We start from the raw sequence: 13235 nt of genomic DNA on the forward strand, positions 1-13235 counted from the left end.
TGGATTAAGGAATTTCCACATCTGCTAAATTTGCAATTATTCTTAGAGCACACAGACTTGACATTCTCTGGTAATGCCAATAAAACAGGAGGATATCAATGATATATTCTGCCATTTCATGATAAATGTTCAGGACAGACACTCAGAACACAAGTTCAGGAACTATTTTGGAGAACATGATTATTAGAATGAGAACTGGAAACTCCTGCAAGAGGGAGGATGTCAAAAGAACAACTTCTATGGTAGGTACCAAGGCTAGCTTCCCCAGAATCTTTACTGGACAATGGTGACTACATCTGATTCTGAGAACCCATCCTTAAAGTTGGAAGCAGAGGATTTTTCAATTTCAGAAACCTTCCTGGTAGTCTGCTCTGAGTTTTCCCCAACCATGATAGTACAGAGAACCCCTTATATAGTATTTCAGTTACCTCCATGGCAAAAGAAAATGGGGTTACCTTGAGGATTTAAGGTTACTCTGCTCCAAGAAATCATGAGATCGTAGTAGAAAAGTTCTTTGAGGGATTCCAAAGAGTGACTTTAATAGACTTCCAAGGGTGAAATAACAAAGAGAATCTATTCACTGGGTACTTTTCCTTTTCTCCAGACCTGATCTAGACTGGATTGAGACCCTTTGGAATAGTTATAGTTTCCCTGACACTCAGGAGCCTGGTTTGCAGGCCTAGCTGTCCCTGCCCCAAGCTGCACAAATAAATGTTTGCCTCAAGGGACTGGAGGCTACTGTGCTCCATTTTGCATCTGGTTAGGTACCCAAAGAAAATGCAGGATGTTCCTAGGAAGACATATTATACTTCCTCTCACTAAAAGAATAATTATATTCTCTAGGATATAGTTCAGTGAGTGATCTATGAGTTAGAAGAAGTTAGGAGTAATATGAAAATCACTATATAGATGAAAAAAAATACAGGCAGAGTGCTCTAGAAAATATCATAGGGCTCTTTTTCTATTTTTGCCACAATTGTTAATTTGTTGTGAAATTAGGAGCAAATTTAACTTGCTCTCTTCTAGGACATTGCATCATTGAGGACAGAAATCTTAATATTATAACAAAATAATATAGGGCAGTTGGTTTTTCAGCCCTTTAATTTTGCTTCTCTATATCTCCAGCATTTAGATCAATTACTGGCACAAACATTTGTTGAATTAATAAGAATTTAAGATTTAAGGCAGAGACTAGGAGAAAGAATGTTGTAGTAGCTTAAATGAGAACTGATGTTGCTAAGACCAGGTCAAGGCAGTGGGGAAAAAGAAAAAGGGGAGATCTGAGAAATATTTAGAAGGTAGAATTTGTAATTTGTTTCACTTCTTGTTTGGCAGTATGTTGTGTAAAATGGCAAGGGAGTTGTCCAGGGTGAATCCCGGGGTCTGGCTTGGACGATTCAATGCATGCTGGTGGTGTTCACTGAGACAGGGGAACCAGGAGGAACAGCAAGTTTGGAGCAAGTTTTAGGAAGAGAAATATGAGCTTAGTTTTAGATATTTTGGGTTCAAAGTACCTATAGTGTATCTGACTGGGTACATCTGGTTGGCAGATGGATATATAGGACTGAAGTTCAAGAAACAGATATGAATTCCAGAAAAGTCTAAACTCCAAAAACGGACACAATTAAGGTTCAAACTGGAAACTTCATTACATGTGCTTACTTAATACTTTGTACTTTTGTTTTAATGCTTATTATGATACATTTTTATTAGAATTAATTATTTCATAAATTATCTCCTCTGTCATCTATACTTCAGCCTGTAGCTCCAGATTAAAAAACAAACAAACAAACAAAAAACTCAAGGAAGGATTCTGATTAACTAAAGGTATTTATATTCCTATCCCATTGGGCCAACCACTGTGTACAAGGAGCTGGGGTGCAATGATGAATCCAGCTGAGAGTACATCGCTCTCCCTTGGACTGTGGAGAGGAGACAGATGGCAGATGCCCATTAGATTGACATGGTGCAGTGAAAAAGGATCAGTTTCCCCAAGGAGGTGAATTGCTGCTACTGTCTGTTAGTATTGAACAGACAAAACAAGAGAAACATCTCCTGCGCCGCTTAACCTAACCTAGTTCTTGTACTGGAAATGTTGTTTTGCTAAGATTTCACTGTGTACTGTTTGAAATCTGGCTCCGAATCTAAAATCCCAACTGACATGTACAGAGTGACATATGGGAAGATGAGATTCTGGAGAAGGTGAAGGAAACCTTACAAGCCTTGTTCTGTTTATTTACTCACTTTGTAACCCTAACGTTCTCTGTCAGATCCTGGCAAAGCTCTGCAGTATTTTACATACTGATTCTCTGGCAGAAGTTCTACAGTGGCTGCTTCATGCAAGTACAAAAGGTGAGAGTGAGATAAGCATTTGCCAACACTGAGTTTCAGTTTATTGTAAGAAACTGGGAATATGCCAATATCTGAAGTTTTCTACCTTGAATTTGCAAAGATAACATTGCAGTATTATTTCTCCAGTGTTTCAGTATTAGAATCATTGTAGTCCTGTATATCCAACCACATGCATGCTGGTCATTCAATGAACCCTAAATTCAGCACATCTCAAATTGAACTCATTCGGGTGATATGAAACCCTTGTGTCCAGGGGAGGCCTATTCTCAGCTAGAGCTGGTTTGTGCTCCTCCAGAGTCCACACACCCAGGGCTTTCCCTGAGCGCATCCTTTGGCCCGTTGTGAACCCTAAACACAGGGCCTATTTCTATGCTTTGGTATGGATGGCAAAAGCACAGCCTTTCAAGTTCCAGACTATAACAGCTCTGCCAATTCCTCACCAAAACCATCAGTTCTGTCATCTCCCAGCCTCCTTTGGGCCTTCCTGGTCTGTTCAATGAAAACAAATGCCATTTCCAAGCATGACAACCATAAGTGGCACAGAACAGCTATCCTCAAACCTCAGACTAATTGAGGTAAAACCTCTGAGGTAAGGCCTAAGAATTTGTATTTGTAACAAGTTTCTAGGTGATGCTGGTAATGCAGCCACTCTTTGAGAATCACTGCACTGATCCATGTCAGGAAGTGCCGATGTGTTTGGGACAGACTAATGTTTTAAAATGAGGAGTATTTGAAAATAGTACCTTACTCCAAGAATTCATGACTACTTTGCAGGCAGTTGAGAAGTACTTGGGGCAGTGGGTATTTAGTTATTCTCTATATTATTGGGTATTTTTCCTTTTTAAGAATGTAACATTTAATAAGTTAAACAAGTAATAAATGCTTATTGTTGAGAGAAAAGAACAGATGAACCAAAAAAAAAAAAAAAAAAAAGATGAGAAAGAATGGGAATAATCAATAAAATTACCACAGACGTTATTTCAGTGAATACTTTCCCATACTCTTTTTAGATATGCCTGTAACTATATATTATTTAAAAATTAGTCTATATTTTAATGGGATCATATTGTACTTATTATTCTTTATAGATATCCTTATATCAAATAGATAACCTTATGTTTTACTTGATGTTTTAAAACTATTCCACTGCTATTGAGGGACAATTACCTCAGTGAATTAAATACTCTGAGCATGCTACAGTGTCATATGTCAACAGAAACCAAATCGAAGTGAACCAACTTCATTGCAGTAACCTGCCCAGAAAACAGATTACCAGCCTTTCACACTGGGGTGCTGGATAAAAGAACTAATCCTGTATTTCCAGCCAATATGATAATTACAACCCCTTCCTTTTTTCTTTTAAATCAGAGAAAGAGTGGGTCTCAGCTTTGATTCATTCTGAGCTGGCTGAGATAAACTTGTTGTCTCACTGCAGAAGAAATAGCTCAGTAAAACCAGTGGCAGAGACTGGGAAGCCACCCACAGTTAAATCACCACCCGCAGTTAAATCGTCCCCAAATTCACCTGCAAAAGCAAAAGTACTGACCGGAGTTTGGGAAGGACATCAACTGACCAGGTAATTAGATAAAATGGCCACCTAGAGGGCCTCTAGTACATAAAGACCTTGAATTATCTTGTCGTTTATCTTTGAAAATGCTAAATATGCTGAGGTTTTAAGTCTCCTCTTTATTCACTAACTGACTACAACATACTTGCATTTTTGTTTTATTCCATTTTCATAAATGTAATACAAAAATTGTTCTCAATCCTACTGTTCAGAACATTTTGGCAGGGGCTATGTCTTCCTTATCAAATAACCTTTCTTTTTGAGAAAAATTCTCTTTTCACTAAGGGCAAAGCAAGATTAGCCACTTAGAAATCTAAGAAAATACAACAGGTCTTCAAAAAGTTCATGAAAAATGCATATTATGAAAAAACTATGCATGTTTGCACCAAAATAAGTTCTACTAACTTGCAACATGTCTAAATAGGAGCTAGTTTGAGGCACTAAGAAGAATAAGACATCAGTTGGAAAGAGCCCCTGTCAGAGCAACTGAATTCTACTAAAATTGAAGCAAGAACAAACATCAAATTGATGATGAAGCTTGGATGAAAGAATGGTGAAATTATTGATGCCTTACGAATTTATGGGGACAATGCCTCAAAGAAATCAGCAGCTTAAAAATGGATAACTCATTTTATAAAAGGATTAGATGCTGTTGAAGATGATGCCTGCAGTGGCAGACCATCCACATCAATTTGCAAGGAAAAAATTAATCTCATTCAAGCCTAATTGAAGAGGACTGATGATTAACAGCAGAAACAATAGTCAACACCACAGACATCTCAACTGGTTCAGCTAACACAATTCTGACTAGGAAATTAAAGCTGAACAAACTTTCTGCACAATGTGTGCCAAAACTGTTGCACCCACACCAGCTGCAGACAAGAGCAGCGCTTTTCATGGAAATTTTAAACAAGTGGGATCAAGATCCAGAAGCACTTCTTTGAATAATTGTAACAAGAGATGAAACATGGCTTTACCAGTACAATCCTGAAGGCAAAGCATAATCAAAGCAATGGCTACCAAGAGTTGGAAGTGGTCTAGTCAAGAGCAAAGGTCATGGCAACCGTGTTTGGGGATGCTCAAGGCATCTTATTTGTTGACTTTCTGGAGGGCCAAAGAATGATAACATCTAATTATTATGAGAGTGTTTTGAGAAGGTTAGCCAAAGCTTTAGCAGAAAAACACCCAGGAAAGCTTCACCAGAGAGTCCTTCATCACCATGACAATGCTCCTGTTTATTCCTTTCATCAAACAAGGGCAATATTTTGAGAGTTTCAATGGGAAATCATTAGGCATCCACCATAGAGTCCTGATTTGGCTCCTTAAGACTTATTTTTGTTTCCCAATCATAAAAAATCTTTAAAGGGCATCATTTTTCTTCTGTTAATAATGTAAGAAAGATTGCACTGACATGGTTTAATTCCTGGGACCCTCAGTTCTTTAGGGATGGACTAAATGGCTGGTATCATTGCTTACAAAAGTGTCTTGAACTTGATGGAGGTTATGTTGAGAAATTAAGTTTATATTTTTATTTTTATCTTTTAATTCCATTTTCCCACAAACTTTTTGAAGTCACATCATACAATTCTTTTTGATTTAATTAAAAATAGAAGCAATAAATACAACCAAACTTGTATTATTGTGGTTACTATATATTTTGTTAAACACATACCACATAGGTATTACTATTTTTGTGTAGAATGATGCAAGATTAAAATACATTCCTTTCCTTAATTTTCTCTGAAATATTCCTGGGGGCTGTCAGAGAGAAAAATAACTACTAAGGGAATTCAAAATTATTTCATGAGAAATTTTTCTTAAACCCTGTAATTTCCAGTAAAGAAGAAAAATATGTATTTATGTATAACATCATGATGAAAAAATGTGTGGTAAGATGTTACTTAACCTGAGAGAGAAAAAACTTGTTGCTTTAAAATTAAAAGTTGGGTAAAGTTTATAGTCAGAGAAAATAAATATTAAGCTGTAATATGTCAATTTAAAAAGCATTAAAGATAGAGAAGAATTCTGCATTGCAATTTGTCTCTACCTTAAAGTTTCCATAAAATCAGAAACTGGGCGATAGTAAGTCTTTCTACCTTGGTGACTAACATGTGATATACTAGTTAGATATTTACTCAAAGTGGGAAGAATTTTTCACTGAAAAGTAAATTTGATATTATATGCATTAAAAACAAAGAACTGGGATAGCATATTTAGGATACATATACACTGAGCTTATTGATTGATAGTGTAGTCTACAAAAAATACATGCTTATGTCTGTGAAATTCATTTTTTTCTTTCTCCAATTGATTTAGAGTGTCAAGTCAAGGATCTGAAGGAAATAAGGAAGAACCAAAAGGTTAAGTACAGTTTGTGATAACTACTGAGTCAGTATTAGGAAACCAGTAAGTACTTACTACCTAGGGGCATAGATTTTACGGATCTGTGCTTTTAAAGAAAAACAGTAAAGTACAATAGTGATTTTCAGCTCCACTCTTAAGTGACAGCATCTGCTGAATTTTCTCATAAAGATAAATTTGGCCTAAATTTACCTTTGTTTTGAAAGGCAAAGTGCCTCAGCAGGGACAAACACTCTTTGAGAAGCAAGAGGAAGCAGCAGGGCAACAGGAACTATAGGTTTGGTCATGCCAAGTCAGTGAAAAGGGAAACCCTGCATTGACCTTAAAAAAGGTCAATGATCTTAGAGTTTTGGTTCTTCACAGCTTAACTATCATGGAGCTAAATGATTTCACTGAAAACCAAGTAAACCAGAGAAAAGAGTAAAATGGCAATCAGCTTCAAGCAGGTACCCTATAGTCAGCTAAAATTCAATAGAAAAAAAAAGTTTTGTGCCCCCACCAGAGGCCAAGCCTTAGTCTACAATTTGGACCAGGGAGAATTGAGAATTGTAGAAAGTCCTACTTTGGTCCAGAATAGCCAAACTGAACCATCCCTGTAAGTTTGGTAACTTCTAGCTTCAACATAAGTATAGCAATTAAAAAAAAAAAAAAGATTATAGAGCAACAACCATGAAGTATATCTAAAAGCCTCAAACAAAAATCTGTCTTGTTCTTTCTACAAGTTCTCTTTATACAAGGAGTGATAAGGTAATCAATTAGAATTCCTTGGGGTCACACTAGGTCCCAGCAGGTTTTGTTGGAGTTAACCAAACTCCTGTTATTGCTAAAAGGTAATAACGTGTCCTTTAGAAACGAGAAAGTACTCTCTTACTCTGACTCCAAGGAGAGTATATTTTATGTGGCCTCTTCTATCAAACTCCCTCAGCATAGGACTATAAAATCATGACAACAATGATTTCTGTTATTCAACTTTATGTCTTACCTATAGTTCTCACATATATTTTATCCTGTCTAGAGACTTGGAAATGTTTTGTAATAAATTGCCCAATCATGGCCCTTCGTCTCCATTGTTGATATTCAGTGTCTCCCCAAATCCCTATTACTGCTTATGTGCAACCATGTAGGCCTTGGAAAAGTCTTCTGAGTACAATTAACTTGTTTTAACCTGTCTGTCTATTCTCTGGTCTTATCAAGACCATAGATCTTTCTTCTTCTCTCACTGATTCCACCCTTGGCCTCCACTCTTACCTACCATCACCTCTCAACCATTTCTACCAAAATCGTGTTTGCTTTTAAGAGTGAAAGAACATATCCTGCATGTTATAGAATGTCATTAAAGATGAGCAGGTGGTAAGAAAGAAAGATGAGAAAAGATTCTATTATGAATTTTGGGTGTAAATGATTCACCTAACCTTCATATAGCTTTTTGTGTATCATTTGCTACTAAAACATGGCAGAAGCTGTATTCAATGTCTCAATTATGGTCTTATTTAGATTTTTTTCTATTTTCAGAGGCTGAGCAGAAGCCCCCATTGTTTATAAGAAGAAGTAATACGAAAATACCTGTTGCAGAATATTTTAGCCAACCAAAGTCTCTTCCCAGGCCTAACACTCAAGAGAGCAGATTAGCAAAACCAGTGCCAGCAAGGAGTATACAACAAGGATATGGTCATTGTCCTGAAAGAGCATTTTACCCATACCAAAGGTAGAAGTTCTACACTTGGCTAATTCTTTCACAAAAATAAACTTCACATTTTTACAATATCAAGTTATTTTTTAAAAGAATATTTTTGGATTGAGGAATTAAGTTGTCCTCTTTATGATGGCATATGTAAAATGTAAGTCTCAAAACACCTGTACATACTACTACAAATAAATATTAATGAAGACAATATTTCTATCTGTAATTAATTCTAATACCATGTGTAAAAGAAATGTTTATTTATATACATTTCCAGTCTTGCACTATTATTAGCATTAGTAAGCATAAGACCTGATACTAGAAAAAAATCATCCATAATCAGAATTAACCAACTACAGTTTGACACCTAACCCAAACTGTTAGGGAAAAAACACACACACACAGAAAACTGAGAATTTTTTAACATGTGAGCTGATATTTGCAATTTATAGTGTTTCAGTGTTGTTGTATTATTACGGAAACATGCTCACCTCCCCACAAAAAAGAAAAGATATAAAAATTATCCCCAACTTATGAGCCAGAAAAGAGTTAAGTTTCCACTCAATGCTAATGGTGGATATTTCAGTATTTGCTAATATTGAATTTTTTGTATTTTTAAAATAAATCACTCTTGGGCCATGACTATTTTTGTTTCAATGTGTGGCTGGATTCTATTTACCAATTAGCCAGTCTTTTATTTAGAATGTTTGCATTGATATCTAAAAGAGATACTATAAATTTCACGTGTGTCCACTGTGTGCACACTCAATCTTAATGATCACATTTATATCACGCTGTGTCAGGAATCATTCTAAACACTTTAAATATAGTAACTTATTTAATTTTTACAGTAACTATTTGATGTAGCTACTATTATTATTCCCAATTTTTAAAATAAGAAAACTGAGACACAGAGAATTGTACTCATTAGGATGGGATAAGTTGTAACGAATGTCATCATTCAAATATATGAGTCCATGTGTTCTTAGTCAGCAAATGATTTTGCTGTACTTGGAGATTTAGAGGGCCAGGATCCTTCCACCTTGTGGCTCAACCATCACCTAGGGCTTCATTGTCAACTGTACCCAGCTGGCAAAAGAGGAAAATGAGAAGGGAGGAAAGTATTAGTTTCCTATTGCTGCTGTTAACAAATTACCACAAACTTAATGACAATGCAACACAAATTTATTCTTTTACAATTCTGAGGCAGGTCTCCGAGATGGGTCTTACTGGTTTAAAATTAAGGTGTTGGCTGAGCTGCATTCCTTTTGGAGGCTCTAGGGGAGAATGTTTCCTTAACTTTTTCATCTTAGAGGTTACCCACACTCCTTGGTTCATGGTTCTCTTTTATCTTCAAAGGCAGTGATGGCCAGTCAAGTTGTTCTCATAACAAATCACTCTGACACTCTTTTGCCTCCTTCTTCCACTTTTAAGGAAACCTTGTGAATACATTGGGCCTGCCTATTATCCAGGTTATCCAAAATAATCTCAAGGTCAGATGATAAGCAATTTAATTCCATCTGCAACCTCAAATTCCCCCTTGTCATGTGACATAACATATTCACAGGTTCCAGGGATTAGGATCTTTGGGGGGACACTATTTTGCCTTCCACAAGGAGGGTACATCTACATAAGTTGTGGCCTTAAAACAGTAAACATCACTACTAGTCATATTCCATGGTTGAGAACTAATCTACATGAAAAGGAAGCTTATAAAAACTCTTGAGTAGGAACCATATTCCAGCTACAACTATATCCTACGGAAAGGAAAATTGGATTTTGGTAGACAGTTAACTCTCACTAATACAAAGGCTTAGTGACTGGCTCAAAGTGTGGCTAGAATCTACATGCTTAACCAACCACTAGATGCTACTGATACATATCAAGACCATGCTCGTTTAATAAAATTAATATCGAAGTGCTCTCTCTTTCTCTTTCTTGTTATGGAGAGGTTGCAATAACTTTGAAGATTCCTTTTCCTTGAAAGTTTGATGAAATTCACTTAACTGACCATGTAGGTTTTGTGTTTGGGGAGGTGGTAGCTCGTTGACCATTTTATTTCTTCTATGGTATTTGGTCTGTTTATATTTTCTGTATTTGGGGGCTAGTCGGTTAGTGCAGTTGGTTAGAGAGCAGCCTTATAACACCAAGGTCACAGGCTCAGATCCCCATACCAGCCAGCCACCAAAAAACCCACCACACTATATTTTCTGTATTTGGTGGGGGTGGTGTCAATTTTAGAGATTTACATTTTCCTAAAAAATTAGAAAATTATCCACTTCATTCAGGTTTCCAAATTTATTTTCATAGAATTGGGACAGATTTGTCTCTTAACTCTTCTAAATCCCTTACACTATGTTTATTGTGCAATTTCATTTTTATGTACTTGTCATTTTTTTCTTTTTTACATTTTACTGTCATTTTCAAAAAAACGGATCTTGGATTTACGCATGTGTTCAACAATTTTCCTGACTGTACTTAATATCTCTTCATTTTTTATTTCTTTTAGTTTCCTTAGGTTCCATTTATTTCAATTTCCTTCGGTTAATTATTGTTTTAAAGTCTTGAGTTGTTAAATATTTTTAATATATTGATTTTCAGTCATGCTCATTTATTAGCATAGATCTTGAAAGCGGAGAATTTTCATCTAACCACAATTTTACGTAGATCTATAGGTTTGATAAGTAGTGTTTTTATTATCTCTATTTCCAAAATACTTGACAATTTCAACTTAATTTCCTCTTTTGTCCAGGAATTGCTTGAGAGAAATTTTTAAAATTCTCGGCGGTAAAGCTTTTATCCCATCCCACCAAGTTTATTTTCAAATTTAATGTACTGTTTTCAGAAAAGTTGCCCATGTAATTTCTAATTGTAGAAATTTATTTTCCTTTGTAGACTAAAATAACTACTTTTATAAACGTTCCATAGAGACTAAAAAATGAGGTGCATTTTTTTTTCAGCCTGCAGAACTTGATACATATCAATGTTATTAGTTATAGCATTTACATTTCCCATATGTGTAAATATCTTTTGCCTGCTTCAGCTGTCATATGTTGAGAAGAGTGAATTAAAGTCTCCTTACACTAATGTGTTCCTTGTTTATTTTCAATGTGTTGGACCTTATCCAATGGTAGTCTTGTGACTTGTCTTCCTTTTCTTGTATTAGCCTGGTATGTCTTTTTCTATTATTTTCAACATTGCTAAGTAACTTTAAGTACAGCATATATTTAAATTTTTTAAATCCAATCTGATTTATATTGCTAATAGGACATATAGATTTGGTCTTGTGTGCTTATTGTTTTGTTAGCATTGTTTTTATTGATTTTATTAACGTTTAATTAAATGAGCTGTAATAGCCTTGTTTTGTTTAGTGAATGTTCATTTGGTAATCTAGAAAGTTTATATTTTTAAAATCTTGTCTAAGCCTGGGTTACTCAGAAAGTAAAGCCTGAAACAAAAGCCTACATAGTACTACTTTTTTAGGGTAGGCAATGTCAAGGAGGAAGAGTGACAAACAAACGAAATAAAGCATGAAATGAGAGAAAGTCAATGGAAGAGAGCATTATCAAATTACCTATTGCTTCGTTTTCAAACATAATTGTTTGCTCAAACCCTAAGAAATATGGTAAATGGGATAACATTTCCATTTTACAAATGAGGACATTGAGATTTACAAAGATTGAATAACTCACCCGAAATCACACAACTAACAAGTGGCAGTGCCACAGTTTAAGCCTAGTTCAATTCCCTACTCTTTCCATTAACTGTACTACCTCTTGATTTTGTCACTGGTTCTCTTATTCACATTTATTAAATGCCTACTAGATTTTTCTAGCAATGAGCTAGGAAAACAGAGATAAACATCTCTATGCTAATTGAGATCAAAGTTTAATGATTACTATAGGTCTTTGCTGCTGTTCTGATCCTTGCCATTTTCTTTTCTCATTTTACACCTGTTGTCTGTATATGTTCTTAGTGCTTTATGGACAATTCTTGCCTTTTATCTACATCATCTTAATGACCCTTTCCATCTATAATGTGAAATCACTTTACACTGTAATTGCCAGTAATTTCATAATTGTTAATTCACCTCCTAAGACATTTCTGCAGTGGAATTGTTTTCTTTTTTCCTTTTTGTGTTCTGAGCATCTTCAAATGCTACAAAATGTCAACATATTGATTTCTGGTGAATCAGACTGAAGAATTCCCCTTAAGAGTAAGCTTGCTTTATGAAGACAGTAGATAATTAAAGAAATTAAATGAGGGGAAATCCTATTATTTCAGCAGACATATCCTTTTGATAAACTCATTTAAGTGATTTCCTACCTTTCCTATGTTACAAGTGACTTCAATATTTACTGAAGTTTTAACTAAAAAGCACCTAAATAAACCAAAACAATGTTGAGAGAAAAGTATACTTTAAATGAGAGAAAAGCTTAATAATATTATTTTTTAAACCTCATTTTTAAATACCTCAGAAGTCAGTTATTTCAAAAGAGGCAGGAATTTTCATTTTCTTGCCAGCAGCCTAGATAAGATATGAGCTCATAGTGGGGAGAACTGTGTTCCCCCGAAAGATGTGTCATCCTAATATATGGTACCTGTTTAGAAATGGGATCTTCGCAGATGTAATCAAGTTGAGATGAGGTCATACTGGATTATGGTGAACCCTAATCCAATGCTGGTCTCTTTATAAGAAGAGAGAAATTGGATATGAACATAAACAGGGAAGACACAGGGTAGAGGACCATATAACAACAAAGCAGAGAACGGAGTGATGCAACTGCAGGCCAAGGAACATCAGGGGTTGCTGGCAACTACCAAAAGCCAGGAGAGGATAGGAAGGATTCTTTCCTACAGGCTTTGGAGGAAGCATGACCCTGCGGCACCTTGATTCTGGACTTTTAAGACTCTATAACTGTTAGAGAATAAGTTTTTGTTGTTTTAAGCCACCCAGTTTGTAGTGATTTGTTAGGACATCCCTAGGAAACTAAAATAGGGCTTTTTTATTAATGAAAATTAAACTATTTAATGCCTATAATGATTTTTCCTCACCTTTCATAATTAAACAGTGTCTTATTCCATATGAAATAATTTAAGTAAAAAGCATATTTCAGGCTAGTTAACCACATTTACTCAGAAAAAACAGAATCTTTGAAAAATACAACTTAAGATAGAAGTTTTATTCTTTTCAAATTATAGGGCTTTTCTTTTATTTGCATACCTTGCTTACAGACCTTACTTTAAAATAGTTAACTACAATGGATTCCTAAG

General features: G+C 35.4%; 1 protein-coding gene across 1 annotated transcript in view; it reads left to right on the forward strand.

Annotated features, from left to right (window-relative positions):
- C9H4orf17 (chromosome 9 C4orf17 homolog) overlaps positions 1 to 7989 on the forward strand; it is a 43729-nt gene extending 35740 nt beyond the window's left edge. Inside the window, exons 5-8 of the mRNA XM_063107330.1 lie at positions 2271 to 2352; positions 3721 to 3928; positions 6236 to 6279; positions 7793 to 7989. Coding sequence (XP_062963400.1) covers positions 2271 to 2352; positions 3721 to 3928; positions 6236 to 6279; positions 7793 to 7989 — 531 coding nt within the window. The remainder of the gene's footprint in view (positions 1 to 2270; positions 2353 to 3720; positions 3929 to 6235; positions 6280 to 7792) is intronic.
- The last annotated feature ends 5246 nt before the right edge of the window (positions 7990 to 13235 follow it).

Source organism: Cynocephalus volans, chromosome 9, assembly GCF_027409185.1.
Source record: "Cynocephalus volans isolate mCynVol1 chromosome 9, mCynVol1.pri, whole genome shotgun sequence".
Classification (NCBI taxonomy): Eukaryota; Metazoa; Chordata; class Mammalia; order Dermoptera; family Cynocephalidae; genus Cynocephalus; species Cynocephalus volans.